We start from the raw sequence: 19,395 nt of genomic DNA, 5'->3' as shown, positions 1-19,395 counted from the left end.
ATGAGCCAGTGAAACTAGACTAAGTGCAAAAGAAAAGAAAAGAAAAAAAGTGGCCTGGAACCGAACCAGCAATATCTTTGAGGTCTGCCTGTATACAATTTGATGAATTTGGGCACATGCAAACACTCATGAAACCATCACCATGATCAAGGGAGAAGATGGCGGAAGAGTAAGACGCGGAGATTACCTTCCTCCCCACAGTTACATCAGAAATACAGCTACACGTGGAACTGCTCCTATAGTTCCAGTTAGTCATAAAGGAAGCACAAAGTTTATCAGAAGCATGGATGTTTTAAGGGGAATCATCACTGTAGGCCTTTAATTTCTCCATATGACTCTGTCTTCTGATCATTTAAGGTGTTTTTCTCGCTTTCTTATTTATACTATTTCCAGCTGCCCTTGGGTTGGGCACTCTGAGCAGTGTCAAGAAGGGGGAGAGGACCACCTTGTGATGTCCTCAATGACTCTGGGTGCAAGGGGAAATTCTTATGTAATCTTTAACAGTTTCCAGCTTGACCTCTGCTATTAATTTTTTCTTCTATTCTTGATCATAATCCTTACTTACATCTCAAATTTTTAAAATATATTTACAACTTTAACCCTGAAAGCGTCAAGTACTTTACCAACCCTGATTTTAAAATAGGTCTCAAATAATGCATATTCTCTGGTAGATGCAGGGGAGAGAGCAGAGGGCAGGGAGCTATACATAGGGAGAGATGAAAAGAGGAATATGATTGCTTGCTAATGTCTGCCCACGGGTCTGGGAAAAGGAAAGTTCTGGCATATATGTTACAACATACATATGGTTTTTGGTTTTTTTTTTTTAGACCTGAGGTGCAGAGAATTAATTACCCTCCTCAACTGCAGCAAACTGTTATCATCAGTTCATGCAAAGCCCTCCTTTTGTTTTAATTTTCATCTTCATCTCTAATCCGCACTTACATTCACCTCCCTTTTATACATGCCTTCCTTATGTCTTTTTTTTTCTTATTTTCTTTTTTTTTCTTTTTGTTTTCCTTTTTTTCTTGTGTCTTTGATATATGTCCTTAACAGAGATGTATCTTTATATACTTTTAGTGTTATTGGGTATGAAAGTAATCACATAAATAATATTGTGCCATAAACCTCATTCTGTTTCTGTTTTTTAAAAGCTCACTAAATCTTTAAAGCCTGTTCATGTTGCTGGACTTACATTGAATGTATTGCTATAACTGCTGCATAATATTTCATGTATGTATTTTACTTTTTCATTCCTCTAGCAATGGACACCTGCCACAAACAGTGACATAGTAAACATCTTCATACTTGTCCCCTTAGAGACCTGAGGCAGAATCGCTTTGTTCTATATGTCTAGGAGAGGAATTGGTGGGCCGTAGGACCTAAATACACTACTGTCTTTATCCAGCCCCTCTTGTGTACAACCCGCATCCTCTCAGTCCCACCTCCTACTCTAGCCATCCCTGCAGAGACCAGAGCTAGGCAGCTGCACAGGCTGCAACCAGCTTGGTGCTGGTGTGGTGCGGGAGGACCTCTCATTTTCTGCTCTGGGACTTCTCTAAGGCAGAGTGTGGAATGGTGGGAACCTGCTCAGTACTCATGCCTGCACAGTGAAATGGGGTGATAACAGTCACAAGGCTGCTCTTGACCTTTGGAGAATAGGAGCCAAACGATGAATGCTTCCCCTGGTCACCCCCCGCCTTGGGGGACAGTTCTGAGACACAGTTCTTAAGGCTTTTACCAAGTTCCCTGTAGAATTGAGTATAAGTTGCCAGTAGTTACCAACTTGAAAACTCATTCTTGTACTGTTTTTTTCTTCTTCCCTTTCACAGTCCCCAGTTCCTCATTCCTGCTCCCGGTTATTTCTTCCCAAATGAACTATGTATAGACAAGTCTTTGTCTTAGACTCTGCTCTCAGAGATTACCCAGCATACAACATTATCCCTAAGTACTGCCAGATTGCTCTCCAGAGAATCTGAGACCACATCTAGATAGTCTGGCCAATCTCCAGCTTGTGGATCAGAGACGAGGATATTTCAAAATTTCAGAGGGCCACCTTTTGACAAGAGGCTTTGTGTATGCTTAGAAGGCAGCTCCCTGTGTAGGATGTTTCACGTGTGAGTCAGTGGTTTTTCTTTTTACACTTACTGCAGTTATTTTCAAAATGTGGTTGTAATATACATACATGCCTTGGTAATGATAATATACCTTTCCCAAACATTGATCTCTGCCCTCTCTCATGATTCACAACTGCTGATGCATGGACAGTACACTCATCCATGGATGTGCCATAACAGAGTATTAAGAAAATTTGCTTCTCAATACTTGTTAATATGGAAACATCATACCACCTGTATCTTCCAGTGAAGGGTGTTGCAGTCAACTTATGTCCTAGATAAGGATGCATTGTTCTTCTGTCACATTGTCACTTGGGTTTTCTTATGGGAAAAAAATGATCATTTCTGTGAGTGGACATGTATCAATGTTAATTCTTTTGTGTGTGTGTGCCAGCTATCTGTATGGGGTGCATCACCATGAAAAGAGCACGGGTCATGACCACCTGGGAGCAGCGGATGAGAGGAACTTCTTTAAGGGAATGTATGTTCCTTCTCATTTGGGAACAGCTTTTAAAAATCTCATCATCTCCTTCTGCTTTTGTTGTGTGAACAGGTGGTTAATACATACACCCCAGGAAAGAAGATTTGGCTTGAAGGTGTGGTGACCACCTCAGTTGGAGGCACAAACAATCTGTCAGATTCCTATGCTGCAGGATTCTTGTGAGTAACACTTGCAATTTCACTCCCAAGGGCTTTGAGGAAAGGACAGTGAAATTGCTCATTATTCTGCCCATTGGCCGGGGGAGGGGGGGTTCGTTTCCCACTGAAAATTCTTCATCCATTTCTTTGTAAATGTGTTTAATCACTCAACAAACAGCAATTAGGGACTTGTCTAGTTACTAAGATCTCAGGTACCAGCATTAGAGCAAAAGTAATAATAGTAGTAGTAATCATGATAGTAATAAGAGCTTTATTTTATGTCTTCAGTGCAAAATACAGTACAGACAACATACATTTTCTCTTCTACTTTTCACCTGAGTCCTGGGAGATAGGTAAGAGTAAGACAGGGGTTTTGCCCTTTAGAAACTTATGATTGGAGGAATGGAGATGGGGAATAAGAAAAGCTGTAGGAGACAAGTGTCGTAATAATAATTTTAACTGCATAGTGCTTGCCATGTGCTGAGGACTACCTGATGTGCTGTATATGTATTTAATAATTTAACAACCAGTGTATTAGATACCCTTATTATATGCTTATACCCTTATAAGAACCCAGTGAGATAAATGTGATTATTGGTTAGTGGCAGAGCTTGGACTCAAGCCAAGGCAGTTTGCTCCAGAGTCCAGCCTCTTTGCCACTACAGTGTGCCATCTCTCCTTCTGCCTTACGTGGGCTATCCACAGGAGGGGTAGACATGCAAAAGAATCAAGAGTTTCTGAATGGGAGGATCAGGAAGGGCTTTGCGGAGGAAGAGGCATTTGAGTGGAACATAGATTTCTCTAATTTCTATAGGTGAAGATTGTTGCTGATGGTAGTGGGAGCATAGAGGCTGAAGGAACATTATGAGGGGAAATGATTAGTGTGAGAAAGCCTCAGTATCTGCAGGGGTGTAGTGAGGGCTGTGATTAGGGACAGAGTTTTACCTCCAAATCATGGAAGACCTTGAAAACCAGGCAGGGGAAATGAGGCCTTGTTCTGTCCTCAGTGGCTAAAGCACTGACGATTTTGGAGGCAGAGAGACCCATCTGACCTGTATTTAAAACGCTGGCTTTGATAGTAGTATGAACAAGAGTTTGGATAGGCAAGAGGCAGGGAAATGAACTTGAAGGCTACTGTAGTCGTCTGGAGAACAACTTAAGCCAGAAGCGTGAGGACCTCTGGCTGGCCTGCCATTGTCATGGACCACAGATTAACCTAGTGACCTGTTCCTGGTCCAGTCTAGTCTGTGGTCCTGGTTTTTTGTCTGAGCAAGGTTCTCCTAAGAACTGCAGCTCTGCCCTCAACTATGCGTTTCACTACTAACAGCTGCTCCTAATTATATAGCTGTAGATCTTCTCCATGAAGGCAGCTTCTTCAATACCGTTGTGAAGGACAAATCAGGCTGGTCAAGTAGGTTGTCTTTAAGATGGCATCCTGGCAGATGCAGATGAAGATAATGAGTCAATGTCTACATGGTGATGGCTGGGGTCTTCCAGCCCTGTGACCTCACATGAGAGGCACAGAGAGGTTGTTCAGGGAGCATGGTTCAGTGAAGGAAATGGAGTGAATCAGCATTTGCTACAGTGTTGCTGAGGGTCTTCTTTCAAAAGTACTGTCCTCACGGGGTTTCACTGTGAGAGACAGGTTGACAGTCCGTACTGCAGGAGGCCTCTGGAATCAGAAGAAGAATGGCCTTTGCTCAGCCTTCACAGAATGACTCCTCTGCAGGGCCCAGCAAGCAGCCCTCTTGTACTGTTTTCGTGAACATTCTTCCCTTTAGAGAGTGATGTGAAATGAGAAATAGCACAGACCTTCATGAAGAGAGCTAGAGAGAGACCTGCCTTTTCATGAGCATCAGCCAGATATCCATAGATCTCTGAGTCGCTTTGCAAACACAGATTAATATTGTTGTTTAGATTTTGGTTGTAGTTCAGATGTCCAATGCTTTGTTGACAGATCAAATGACAACCAGCTCATTCTGCCCCTGGTCTTCTCTCTTACCTCTTTATCACCCATTTCCTCTCAACCGCACTGGCAGTACCTAGATATATGCCCTTTGAGTCCAGTTCTCCAAGGGGCATAAATTGCTTCCTGGGAAAAAAAATGTAAAGCATTCTAGGAAGCTCCAGAAGGCTAGCAAGGAGTTGGAAAGAAGGCATTTTACAGCCCTTTTTCAATACATGGCATAACTATAAGCTTACCAGGGCATATACAAATGCATACACAAATGAGAATTCTCTGCTGCCAAGTATTCAAGGGTAGTTTTCCCAGTCAGGGCTTTGAGATTCTTTGATGCCCTACCCTTGGCATGCTGCTGTGTCTGCAGCACCTAGTAATGTCTGCCATGTAGTAGATATTCAATAAAGTTTTGTGGATGAAAGACAATGGCTGCAGAAGCATCCTTGGTGAGATATACCAGTTATCTTGCCACTTTTCTCTACTTGAACATAAAAGGGAGACCTGGGACATCATTTATTTCCCCTACTCAGGAGATTTATTATTACAGGAGGAAGATGAAGACAACTCCAGAACTAACCATCTATTCTGAAAAGCCATGGGGAAACAAGGGCTCTGGCCATAGTGATTAATTAGTAATGGTCTTCATGTCAGTAAGGTCACTGGTTTGGAGCTCCATATGGTCTCAGATTTGGGAAATCATAACTATGCATTATTTGTCCCTAGAATGCTGAATGGTGATTCTCAAAGTCCTAGAATCTAATTTTATCCAGATCAATTTCAACTTAGAGTATTGAGCACCTATAGTGTGCCAGGAGCTGTGATGGTTGTTTTGGGTACAAAGCTAAAATGTGTCTATTTTTGATGAGCTCATACCAGCTGGGAGAAGACAGAGAAGTAAGTAATTATCATTCAGTGGGCCAGCAGAGGGTATGAATAAGAGTTCTGGGGAAGTACAGAGGAGAAAGATACTACTATTGGCTGGGGCAGCAGAGTTTAGAAGGAAATGACACTTGACTTGGAGATTAACAGATGGGAAGAAATTTGCCAGGTGAGGTGGGTTAGTGGAAGAGAGGAAGGAAATTCTAAGGAGAAGTTAAAACATATAAAAAGGCTCAGGTAAGTATGTGAGAGCAGCCAAAAGTAGTTTGTTTTCTGGTTTTTTTTTTAAGATGTTGGGGGTAGGAGTTTAGTAATTTATTTATTTATTTTTTGCTGTGTTGGGTCTTCGTTTCTGTGCGTGGGCTTTTCTCTAGTTGTGGCAAGCGGGGGCCACTCTTCATCGCGGTGCGCGGGCCTCTCACTATCTCGGTCTCTCTTGTTGCGGAGCACAGGCTCCAGACGCGCAGGCTCAGTAGTTGTGGCTCACGGGCCTAGTTGCTCCGTGGCATGTGGGATCCTCCCAGACCAGAGCTCGAACCCGTGTCCCCTGCATTAGCAGGCAGATTCTCAACCACTGTGCCACCAGGGAAGTCCCCCAAAGTAGTTTTATGTAGCTTAGAGCCTGGGGAATAAAGTTTAGGGTGACAGAAGAGGTGATAGGTGAAGCCAGACAATATATTCTTAGGAAAGATTGTGAAATGTCTTATCTTTTACCCTGAGAAGACTGAAGCTCTAAGTCACCTTTCTTACACACATATATTATTACAATTGGAAATTTCCTTGCATTTCAGAATACAAACAAAGAAAATGAAATCAATTCACAAATGAATGAATGAATGAATGAGTTAAATGTGTAAATGATGAAGGCAGAGTTAGCAGTAGGTGTTGGAAAAACCATGAGGGCAGTATTTTTGAAGGATAGCATGCCCTGGAGACTGTATTTGGCATGATGGGGTATGTAATAAGTGTGTGAGCAATGCAGGTCCTCCACTGCAACATGTGTGTGATGGTAGCATACTCCAATCCCTGTATAGTTAGTTATAGTGCCAAGGGAAATTATTACTGCATTGCCTACTGACAGTGATATATGAGGGATGCAAATGACTGGACCGTAGGTCACAGGAGTATGTGGGTTAGCGTCATATGTAAAGTACATGTACAGTGAATAGGTGCAAGCAGGGGAGTTTGAGTGATGGAAAATATAGTGTGTGTGCTTCTGTGATTGTGTGTTTTGTGGTCAAGGGGGATGACTTTAGGCTTACAAGTGGCTAGGGTGTTCATTTTATTTGTTAGTATTATAGGAATAAGAGATGTCATTAGCAACAAGCTATTTTATGACCAAGGGCAATTCATTTTACTCCTTTGGACCTCTTTATTTTCTTATAAAATGAAGAGGTTAGATTTGATCATCTCTATAGATCTCTTCCATCTGAGTATTTAATGCTTAAAATAGTTTTCTCTAAAGTACTAGGTAAATTTGATGGGTGTGGGTGGTGGTGTGTATGTTGGCAATTTTTACAGAGCTTGTTTTATGCTATTTTTAAAATGTATTGATGTAGCTTTTTCCCCGGCTTTTCAGATGGTTGAACACGTTAGGGATGCTGGCCAATCGGGGCATTGATGTTGTGATTCGGCACTCATTTTTTGACCATGGATACAATCACCTCGTGGACCAGAATTTTAACCCATTACCAGTAAGTGTAATATAAAGGTTCCCAACTCCTTTTCCATGTCCTTCAGTTCTTTTGATCATGCTTTGTTCCACACTGGTAGAATTTTTCTCCTCCTTCTGTTACCAGTTAATTTCATAAATTGAACAGAAGAATTCTTGACCCATTTTACAGACTCTTGGCTTCACCTCCCACACATACCCCAATATATACACACACGTATGTACATATGGGTTTATGCATATACACATATATACATTTGTATGTATTTATATACTTACCACTATTATTTTAACAAACCTTGTGCGGTTGAGATTCCAAATCTACTTGTGGCCTGTTTGAACTCTGCTTGAGTGAATTTTTCCAGATTGTTTTCTTTTAATGCTAATAGGAGACTTAGTTAATGTTAGATGCAACATGTTGAAAGCAGATGGGAGAGTGTTGGCCAAGATCAGATACAGTAGGAGCCCACCCCTTGGAAAATGGCTGAAGTACATTTACACCAGATGCTGATCCCTGTGTGACAACGAGGGGATTTGCCCAGGGTATCACCTTCTCTAGGAAAGCAAAGGAAAGGGAAGGCTAAAGAAGAATGGCAAAAGCAGAGATCTGGGTTTGTCCAGTGACTTTACTGACCAATCAAAGAAATCCCACTTAGTCTAGAAAAGCTGTGCTTATCAAAAATATGACGTGAGTTATCCTTCTCACAGACATCTTAGTCATGATAAAAGGTCAGAGTCCTCTCATTAACCCATAGAACGTCAGAGCTGGCATTCCCCTACGAGATGATCCAGTTCCACCTCATATAACAGAGGGAATGATAGCCTGGGGTTGCGGGGAGGGGCATGTAGAGCCAGCCCTAGAACCTGCTTCTGTGCTCTGGTCCAGTAATCTTCCTACAGAATTACTGCTGCCCTGGGGTCCACAGTAAACAAACCCAACTGGAACCAGTGAGTGTTCCTGCCATTTGCTTCCCCCTGCCCATTTCCACCCCCCTATTCTTCTCACTACCCAGGCCTCCAAGCCCAGAACAGAGAACATCTTGGCACCCAACAGCACCATTGCCATGTCTCAAAAGAATCCCTCTAGTTAGAGTACTAAGTAATTATTGTATCCCTGATTGTACATGACTCCAATTAAGTCACAAATATTAAAGCTGACTGGCACAGTTGCTTTTATTCACAGGGCCAGGATACCTCTCTCTCAGTGTATGTGGGGCTGGGGTATGGAAGAGTGAGAGGGAATTTTCAGTTTGTAACCATAGGGGATTTCCTTTGTTTGTTGTTTCTTTTGAGCTCATAAACTTGTGGTGATAAAATAAATAATAATTAGAAAAGCATCTATGAAATGTAAGCACTGAACAAATATAATGTCACACAAATGTAAATATTTATTGACCATCAGGCACTGGGGAGGAGACTAGTAGTAGATACCTGAATAAGTAGATAGTGGATTACTATAAGAGGGGGTCAGTGAGGGCTCCTTTAGAGTATATCCAAGGAAGACCTCTCTGAGAAGGTGACATTTAAGCCAAGAGCCCAGTGACAAGGAGCCAGACATGCAGATTTTTGCAGAAGAGCTTTCAGGCCGGGGGAGGGGCTAGCACAAAGACTCCGAGGCAGGAACAGAGTTGGCATGTTTGAGGAAACATAAGAACACCAGAGTGCTGGGGGCCTGGCAGGGAAGGGGGAGACTGGACATGAGGCCAGCCCGGGTCAGATCACGAAGGGCTTTGAAAGCTAAAAGGAGTTTGACTTTTATTGTAAGTAGTATGAAAAGCCATTGGAGGGTTTTCTACAGGGCAGTAACATGATCTAACTTACATTTTTAAAAGATCACCCTGGTATAATTAATGCACCAACTATTATTTAATAATGTGTATAATACTTAACAATTTACAGACCCACTTTCATATACCACACATCAGTAAAACTCCAAACACTCTGTCCTTCCTTCCTCCTGTCTTTCCTTTATTCCTTCCTTCACACATTCAAATCTCTTTCACTCCTCTTGATCATGTACTATATGCTGATCGCTATTCCTGGCAAACAGCCACTGTGACGAGCCAAAAAGACAAGGTCCTTGAACTCCTGGAGCTTATAGTCTAGTGAAGTGAACTGAGAAACGGAAAGTATATAAACACATAAATAAGATAAAAAAAATTTGTCATAATTGCTCTGAAGAGAGCCTGGTGAGATGAGTATGACTATTTATACTTATTTTGCTGAAGAGAAACTAGGGTTCTTTCAAGTTGTTAAGTGACTTATCCAAGGTCAGACAAGTAGTAAGAGCTGGAACTCGGAGTTTTTCAGTTCTAAATGCTATTTTCTTTTCACCGTGCCACACTGTTTCTTGCAGTACTCTCTTTGGTGTCTGTGCTGTGGTCTGAGGCCACTGTTAGTCTCCGAATTGATTCTGGAGATGGGAACAGGCATCTTGAGGAACTGGAGAGAAGAAAACCTAGGCTAGAAGAAAACCTATGGTCTGTGGGTGACTAGACTGGTTTGATTTCCAGAGCTGGACAAACCTGGATTGCGTATCAACTCTCTATGTACCTTCGCATGGCCACGTGTTAGGTTAAAGATGCAAGTTCTCATGGCTTCGTTCTCCCCAAATAAGCGATAATACAGGTGACTTTCTTTAAAAGCTTACCATGAGACACCTTGGTTGATAGGTAGTAGCAGCACAGAGGTTCACTGGAAGCTCAAACAAGTCCTATTAATAAATTTATTTATTTATTTTTGGCAGTGTTGGGTCGTCGTTTCTGTGCGAGGGCTTTCTCTAGTTGCGGCGAGCGGGGTCCACTCTTCAACGCGGTGCGCGGTGCGCGGGCCTTTCACTGTCTCGGCCTCTCTTCAAACAAGTCCTATTGATGTAGTACAAAGGCTCAAATGTTCTGCACAGCTGTATTTCTGGAAATGCCAAGCTCTAGTAAAGAAACTGTATGTAAAAGCACTTTAAAAGGTAGCAGGCTTTCTTTTTCTCTTTCTTTGGGCTCATAAATTCTGTACCTTACAAGCAGAGAACTTTGCAGCTGGGAGAGTGTGTCCTAAGTCTCCTGGAAAGAATTTACTAGGCTAGACCCAGGCACCAATCGGACAGACCTTGCCAGCAGGCCCCTGAGATGTGCAATGGTCACAGACCTAGGATCATACTGTTGCCGCTTCAGAGAGTCGTACGGTTGATATCCAAACACTGACAATAAAAACTTGTGGGTTTTACACTGTGATTAAATCTTCAAGAGTGTTAAGAGTTTAGGGCATTAGTGAGTTATGTTTTAGTTGCCTCCCAGAAAAATCAGTATTTTCTATTACAGTCCCTTCAAATTCAGCTCAGTGCATTTCAGGAAAAGATCCTATTGGCAGATACTAGTTTTTTTTCTGTTGTTGTGGTTATCGGGTCTTAGCCTAATGGCACCTCAACCCGTATCCCATATTACCCCTCCACCTACCCAGTCAGCTTTTGATTCGAGTTTGTAGGATTCCAGTCCAGCTCTGGCAAGGCCATTCCAATCTAAGGTAAGAGAGAATATTGGAGGTAGTCCTTTTTGTTTTGAGAAAAGATCATTTTCAACTACAGCCCATGTTGTTTCTGGCTGTTCCTCTAGAAATGTGCCAACTCTCCTCCTGTTGTGAGATTTTCCTTCTCCTGGGAAGAGGAGAACATTTAGTCCAGCAGTGCTTCATCACTCGACTCCCACCCCTTTCCCCTGACCTGCTCGCCATTGGGAAAGAGGGAACTTGTGAGTCTCCACAGCCTGTCGGCTAGTCATGGGCTCTCTTGGGAGTAAGGGATGTTTGTGCAGAAGAGATCTGCACGTTCAGTGGACATAGTCCAGACCCCCACCAGCCTTGGGCATTTCTCCTAAGAGACGGTTTTGGAATTTAGCTTGCTGCTTTTTTTAAGAGCTTGATTTACAGAGCTTTCAAGGAAAGCAATAGTGAATTACTAGTCAACATCTTCTTAACTCCCACACCGGCCTAGCAAATACAATTCAATTCAAAAAACATTGACACTTCAAATGTGTCTGGCTCTAGGCTAGGTGTTCTGGGGACATGAAGATAAATAAGATTTGGTTCTCTCATCTGTAGAGCTAACAGTCTGGTGTGTGTCTGAGGGATTACAATTTAGTCCTTTGCTTAGAATAAAATAGAAAGGTAGTTCATATTGGATAGCCTTTTCTATACTGGGCATAGTGGTAGGGATATTTATATTTGCTGGCAACATTCTTTTTTGCTGACTACCCCTTATGAATAACTATAAACATTCAATTCAGCCCAATGCACAGTTATTGAACACTTGCTGTGTACGTTGTTCTGGAATACAGTTAGTGGTCATAGAAAACTCACTAGTCTATGACAGGATTGAACCTATAGCTGTGGTTCCTGTAGCAACGTGCTCTGAGCCAAGCCGTCACTGTTCAGATGTCATTTGGCTATTGGAAAGAAACTCCGCATCTTAATGATATCTGCGTAGCTCCACTTCTTAACCTATCACAGGGATGAGATCCTAGGTGCTCCATCCTTGTTTCCCTTTGAAACATTAGATTCTTATGCACTACACAACCATGATGTGGAAAGAGGATGAGCTTAAATCTGTCCCTTTCCTGAGGAAGAACATCCAGTTGCAAACTCATGTCCCATGGATGCTGGATGTTGCACGCTCTCTTGCAAGAAGAGCACCACCTAATGAGGAGGCCTCGGGGGAGCAGCAGGAGCCTGATACTGTGACAAGGTTCACAGATTCCAGTCCCGGCTCTGCCGTCCATTAGACGTGTGTCTTTGGGTTCCAGTTTTCTCATCACTCAAATTGTGATAGAAATGTCTCCTCTATCTGCCTCCAAAAGATACTGTTATAATCCTTGAGAAAACTAGATATGACAGTAGGATTCTGATTTCATATGTACGTGTACACATAGAAAATTACTGGAAGGGACTACATCTAAATGTTAAAAGTGGTTTTCTTAGGGTGGTGGGATTACAGATAGTTTTTATTTTTTTCTTTGTGGATGTTGTATGAAAAATTGGTGCAATCGGCATTATTGCTTTCATAATCTGAAAAATAAAAGGCTATTTTTAAGAGAAAAAATAGAGTGTTTAGAAAGAAGTAAGTGCTTTATTACACTTGTGCTTTGTGCTCGATACTGTGCTGGACCCTGGAGACAGTGTCCCTGCCCTCAAGGAGCTTACAGTGTGGATAGGAGATGGATCAGTCAGCAGGGACTGTGGCAGAAGTGCTTTAGCAGGACAGAAGAGGAACAGATGCCAGCCTGGGTAGAGGGCAGGCATGGGGCATCAAGGAAACCTTTCTGGAGGAGACAGTACCTGAGCTGGATCTTGAAGGAGAAGGGCAAGCTAGCCACAGGAAGAAGAGTTTGAGGTCTGGGGAGAATCTTCCAAACAGAGGCAATGGCATGTACAAAGGGTCAGAGGCTTTAATATTCCAGAGAGTCATGGTGGATGGATTATGAAAAATTACTTAGGAAAGCTTTTCCCATCGCTCTCTGTCGGCCACACAGGCTGTGTAAAAACTAAGGAATCTCAAAGTTACAAACCTGGAGGTGGTGGGGCAGGGGTGGTACAGAACCTTGCCAAATTAGCCTGTGACCTGTTTCTTGGCGTAGCTTCCTTTCTCTTTCTTTTCTTTCCCGTGGGAGCCATCAGGAAGATGAAAGAAGCAGAGAGTACCTGTTTAGGGGTAGCTGTGATGTGAAACCCAGTCCTCTCATTAGAGTCCCTGACAAAGACTTCTCCATGTGCAACCTTCCTTTGTGGGAACCTGCGGCTGCTGAGAGAAGGACATCCTCAGCTGCAGGATCAATCACTGGGACTCAGGCCGGCTCCATGTCAGTGGCTGAAGCGCCTGGGCTGCATGCCCAGTGGGCATGACTTGCTTCTTTCCTCCTCTGTGCCTCTGAACCCTGGCCTCTCAGATCAGAGCCTGCACCTGCACCATGTGACCAGGCACGCAGCTCTTTTGCTCCTGATGCTTTAAAGAGAAGCCCCTCTGATTTTTAACTACCAGTCTTCATCCGTGGCTTATTTATCAACCTGAGTGGTGCGCACGGGATGTAAGTGACACATGTCAGCAGTTGAACGGCTCACCCTGGTGGAAGCTGTCTCGGGAAGTAGAAAGAGCTCTGCACCTGGAATCAGAAGATGTAGGCTCCAGGGCAGCACCACAGTGTTCCAGTTGCTTGAGTTTGCATTTCCTGCTTTGTAAAATGGGGCTAACTGTGCTGGGGTCAGGGAGTGGGGCGTATCTGAATGTCATGCTTAAAAGTATTGGCATTGGAATCAGACTGACCTGAGTTTCAGACCCAGCTCTGTCATTTACTGCTGTGTCCCTGGGCGGATTACTAAACCTCAACAATCATCCATTTCCCTTCATAAAATGGAGACAATAATAGTGTCTATCTCAGAGCATTGTTGGAAAGGATTGAATGAACCAACGTATATGTATCTTTTACCACATAGTAAGCACTCAACAAATGTCAGCGGCTATTATTATTTTATAAAGTCACTTTGTAAAATTCTGTAAGTCAGTGATATCAGTAATTATCATTAATAACGAATATAACTGTGGCAAGATAGTATACATTTGAATATTCATACAGATACCTGGAAATCAACCAAGTAATGATAGCTAAAGTATGAAAAGTAAATTTGTTTGCAAAAATTAAGTGACTGGAGAATTAGAAGAACAAAAGAGGAAAGCTGTGATTCCTGCACTTGAAAGGAATTGACTGCAAATGGTTAAAGACAAACTAAAAATTACATTTTATTTTCCTCCAGAGAAGATGCTGCCAACCTTTCCCACTGAAGGCAATTAAGACGGTAACCACACTGCAACGCTAGCCCTAATACCTTCATGTGGTATTTATAAACGGCCCAATAAGCCCTGGAAACCATGATATGTCACGTAAAAAGTGCTAATGACAGCACATTATATGAATCACTGAGAAGCAACAATTGAAAATCTCACTCTGCCGTCAACCATTTATATTGCTCCCAGATTGCAATACCGAGGGATTACAGTTACAGTCAGTTGTGGAGCAACCTAAGTTAATCAGGGAGAGGGAGAAGCGATTGCAGCCTCACTGTGCTTGAGCTTAGGAGCACAGTGTGCCGCCCTCGAAGCCATCTTCAGATGCTGGAGAAGCAAGGCCAGCCCCGGAAGCGCAAAAAGCTGCACCTTACCGAACTTCATCGGTTCACCTGAAACACTAGAATATTATCGAAAAATCATCTGACTAGAAGCAGAGGAAGGGAGGGAGGGAGGAAGAAAGAGAATGAAAGGAGACGAAAAGTGGGACGCCCTTTGGTAGGTTGGAAAGATCTTTTGCGAGTGCCAAAATATGACAAGCTTGTAGTTATTTCACCTTAAACATTATAGGTACAAACATTAAGGGCACAGTGATGTCTGGTTATGACATTTAGGAACCAAGAAATAGGCCTCTGATAGAAGTGACCATGAGAGCCAAACATATAATACATTGTCTTTTCTAACTCAATTTTGATTGTTTGTTTGTTTAAATAAAAGCAGAAGTCTTTAAAAATAGAAATAGAATATTGTTTTTAATTCTTATTTAAATGCGCTACACTATTTATAAAGTTTAAAAAATCTGTCAGTCATTAGGTACTTCACTCACTAACTTTCAACTATTATCAATCTCTGTTCATTTCATCTCTGATTTGGTTTTAAGCATTGAAAGGATTGAATAGAACACGTCATTTTGACTCACTCTAAATCTGACTTGAGCAGACCTGCCTTCTGCTCCAAATTCACTGCCCTCATCTTAATGTCAAAATCCTTGTAGTGTTTCTTCATTAGAGCAGTGATTCTCAAGTCTATGCACATTATAGTCACCTAGAGGGCTTAAAAAAAATACCTGTGCTTTGGAACCACCCCCCAGGGATTCTGATTCAGCTTGTCTATAGAGGAGGGCAGGTGTTTGTATTTTTTAAAACTCCCGGAGTGATTCTAATGTGCAGCCAGAATCGAGAACCACTTAGTTACAGGGTGCCATTTACCCTGATTAAATTAAAAGTTACCCTTTCGTTTTCCTGTACTCTTTTGTACCCAACTTGTGCTTCAACAGTCAAGATATTAACAAAAATTTTAAACTGTCTATCATTAATTCATTTGCCAAATATTTATTGAGTATCTATTATGTGTCAGACACTTTTCTAGTTTCTGAGGAGATAGAGGTAAAGGAAGAAGACCAGATCCCTGCCCTCATTGGAGATTACAGTCTAGCAGGGGAGACTAATAATAAACAAGTAAACTAACACTAACATAATTAATTACAAAATTCAGAATGGTATGTAGGAAGTTGAAGAATAATGAGGAGAGGATCCCTCTTTGGAAAGTGTGGCCGAGGAAGTCTTCACTGGGAAAGCAGCCATTGGAGAAGCTGGTGGAAGAGCAGAGCGTCCTAGCAGAGGAAGCAGCATCCACAAAGGCTGCAGTGGGGAGAGGCTCTGTCACACGTCAGAGGCTGCGCAGTGTCTCTAAGACTACCCTGAAGCGTGCACCAGGCACAGAGGCAGCCAGCCAACTGCTGGGTACAATTTATCTCGGGCTCCCACACCTGATTCCCGACCCTACCTGTGTCACCAGCACTTGGCAAACTGCTTTGCTTCCTGTCTCTTCGTGTGAATGATGGTATCCCACTGCCTGCCCCTACGTCTGGGGTCCTTGACCAAGCCTGATGCCTACTGCGTTTCCCTGTCACCGACCTGGCCATTTCCATGTGCACCCTCTGTCACCTCTCAGCAGGCTCTGAAACAAGAATGGCAGAATAACAATACTTGTGGAAGCTGGTGTTGAACATTTTGGAGTTTGTCATACAATTCTGTTTTTGTGTATGTTTAAAAATTCAGTCATTTTTAAAATGTCTTCATGCTCGTGTGTTGTGACATACAATAAAGCCAAGCACTGTTTTGGTTGTTCTGGGACATAAAAAAAGTCAAATTCCTTCTCTCCATGTTCACAATCTCTTTGGGTTGACAGAACATAGAGCCTTTGAGAGGGAGCTAATAGATGATGCCCTAAGGTCTGTCTTGTTCGCTCAGTATCTCCAAAGCCAGACCTCCGAGTAGGAGATATTACTGTTGTCTGGAAAGAAAGTGCCTGAGGGGAGAGTCAGGGAAGGCTTGTACAACAAGATGTCATTAGTGGACACTTGTAAGATTAGTTACCCAAAGAATACATGTTCCTGAGAAAGCTCCTTGCCCCAGGGCACCATCTTCTAGACAGTGGGAAGGAAGGAGTGCCTTAGGATGGAAGGAAGACCAGGAGTTCTGTATCTGATCCCAGTTTTTGCCACCAGCTCATTCATCCTGGGGCACTGGGTACTCTGGGTTCACCTCAGATGTGGGTGTTGAACTCGACCATTTGAGGTTCCCTTCAGCTCTGATGTTTTCTTATTCACTGTCAAGATTTCTATACCGGTATCTTCAGACATACCTCCCAGCTGAACTGACACTAATAAAACTTTAAAAAATAAAACTAAACCACACTGTTTTACTTTTAAATCACACAGGGAGTAATTTCTCTTTTCTCAAGGCTCTTGTAACCCTGTTATAGTAGTTATCACTTTCGTTATTAGAGTTGTTGGGGTACAACTAATTTCCTCTCTCTGACGGTAAGCTCGTTGAAAACACAAGCCATCTCTCATGTCTTTATATCTCTCACAATTCCCTGATCATAGTCAGTCCTTACTGAATTCTAAAGATGCTCAGTGACTGGGAATCTGGGGGCTGCAGAGCACTACTTAGTAATGGAAATATGGAAGGCAGGTGTTTATTGTCAGGTGTTGCACGCACACTGTGTAAAAGAAGATAGTTAGCTTGGTCCTTAAGAGACTGGGCTCTGGAGTCAGATCTGGATGTGAATTCATCTCCACTGTCTACTTGCTGTGTCACATTTGGCAGATTTTCTCATCTTCCATCATCGGTATAATGAGGATGCCTATAGTTTGTACATCACAGGGTCCTTGTGAATGCTTAAGAAAGTGCCTGACAGTAAGTATATAAAAATGTGACCATTATTCTAAATATATGAAAATTATTCCTTGGACATAAATTGTAGTAATATTTTCTTAGGTCAGTCTCCCCAGGCAAAAGAAATAAAAGCAAAAATAAATAAATGGGATCCAATAAAACTTATAAGCTTTTGCAAAGGAAACCATAAAAAGACAACCTATGGACTGGGAGAAAATATTTGCAAATGATGCTACTGACAAGGGCTTAATTTCCAAAATATACAGATACCTCATATAACTCAATATTAAAAAAAAAAAGGAAAAGCAAACAACCCAATCAAAAAATGGGCAGAAGACCTAAATAGACATTTCTCCAAAGAAGACATACAGATGGCCAGGAGGCACATGAAAGGATGCTCCCCATCTCTAATTATTAGAGAAATGCAAATCAAAACTACAATGAGGTGGGACTTCCCTGCTGGTCTAGTGGGTAAGACTCCATGCTCCCAGTGCAGGGGGCCTGGGTTCAATCCCTGGTCAGAGAACTAGATCCCACATGCATGCTGCAACTAAGAAGCCCACGTGTCACAACTAAGAAGTGCACATGCCGCAACTAAGAAGCCCACATGCTGCAACTAAGAGTCCGCATGCTGCAACTAAAGACCCCACATGCCACAGTGAAGGTCCCACCTGTTGCAACTAAGACCCAGTGCAGCCAAAATAAATATTTAAATATTTTTTTTAAAAACTACAATGAGATATTACCTCACACTGGTCAGAATGGCCATCATCAAAAAGTCTACAAATAACAAATGCTGGACAGGTTGTGGAGAAAAGGGAACCCTCCTACACTGTTGGTGGGAATGTAAATTGGTGCAGCCACTATGGAAAACAGTATGGAGGTTCCTTAAAAAACTAAAAATAGAGCTACCATATGATCCAGTAATCCCATTCCTGGGCATATATCTGGAAAAGATGAAAACTAATTTGAAAAGATACATGCACACCAGTGTTCATAGCAGCACTATTCACAATAGCCAAGATATGGAAGCAACCTAAGTGTCCATCAACAGATGAATGGATAAGATGTGGTATATGTATACAATGGAATATTACTCAGCCATAAAAAAGAATGAAATATTATCATTTGCAGCAACATGGATGGACCTAGAGATTATCATACTAAGTGAAGTCAGACAAAGACAAACATTATATCACTTATATGTGGAATCAAAAAAAAACAAATCAACATATTACAAAACAGAAACAGATTCACAGACATAAAAAACCAATTTATGGTTACCAAAAGGGAAAAGGGAGGGGGAGGGATAAATTAGGAGTATGGAATTAACAGATACACACCACTATATATAAAATAAATAAATAACAAGGACTAACTGTATAGCACAGGCAACTATATTCAGCATCTTATATAATAACTTTCGTCTTTGGCTTCTTTTAATTTATTCTTTATGTTCCACCATAAGTTCCACAGCTTATTTCCACCCACTAAATCATCTGGCTTTTCCAGCTCCCTGATAAGGCAGGTAGATAGCACAGATATACTTATCCTGTTTGGCAGAGAAGAAAACTGAGGCTCAGAGAGGTCCAGCAACTTATTCAAGGGGACACAGCAAGACCGAGCCAGTTGTTCTGAGTTCTGTGATTCTTCATTACTACTTCATCTCCTCCCTCTGGTTGGTTCTGCCACAGCTTTGTCAAGTTAAGAATTCAGGTTAACCGTGTCTGCTAGCGGCCAAGGCAGATAGAAATAGCAATGAGGAAGCAAAATAAAAAGCTGGCTTCAGAGTAAAATAAAATGATTCAGGAGATAAAACCTGGGATTTAACAGTGACTGACTTATAGATTTACATTTTTACTGAATAATGAAAGAACAAAGGAAGAAAGGAACAAATTTTCAGTTTCATGCAGCAGCAGGTTAGTTTCAATGCTTATAGTGACTATATTTTAGAGATATAGAGTTTACCTGTCTTATGGCAGCTATCATTTTCCTCATTATTATTTATGTATATGTCTACCTCCTTGAAAGTGGGGCTACTTTAAAACCTTTCCACCAATGCAAGAGCTGAGCCATCCCCTGATGTTTAGCCATCTGATGATGGATGGCAGATCCAGTTCCAGAAG

The 19,395-nt window shown here is 42.0% G+C and overlaps 1 protein-coding gene across 3 annotated transcripts in view; it reads left to right on the top strand.

Moving 5' to 3' along the window:
• HPSE2 (heparanase 2 (inactive)) overlaps positions 1–19,395 on the top strand; it is a 551,090-nt gene that overhangs the window by 408,695 nt on the left and 123,000 nt on the right. For all 3 annotated transcript variants that reach the window (XM_024734988.1, XM_024734987.1, XM_024734986.1), the window contains 2 exons: positions 2,668–2,774; positions 7,172–7,286. In XM_024734988.1, the coding sequence (XP_024590756.1) occupies positions 2,668–2,774; positions 7,172–7,286 (222 nt within the window). The remainder of the gene's footprint in view (positions 1–2,667; positions 2,775–7,171; positions 7,287–19,395) is intronic.

Source organism: Neophocaena asiaeorientalis, unplaced genomic scaffold (genome assembly GCF_003031525.2).
Source record: "Neophocaena asiaeorientalis asiaeorientalis breed wild unplaced genomic scaffold, Neophocaena_asiaeorientalis_V1.1 scaffold240, whole genome shotgun sequence".
Taxonomy (NCBI): domain Eukaryota; kingdom Metazoa; phylum Chordata; class Mammalia; order Artiodactyla; family Phocoenidae; genus Neophocaena; species Neophocaena asiaeorientalis.
This window is presented reverse-complemented; position numbering and strand designations above follow the sequence as displayed.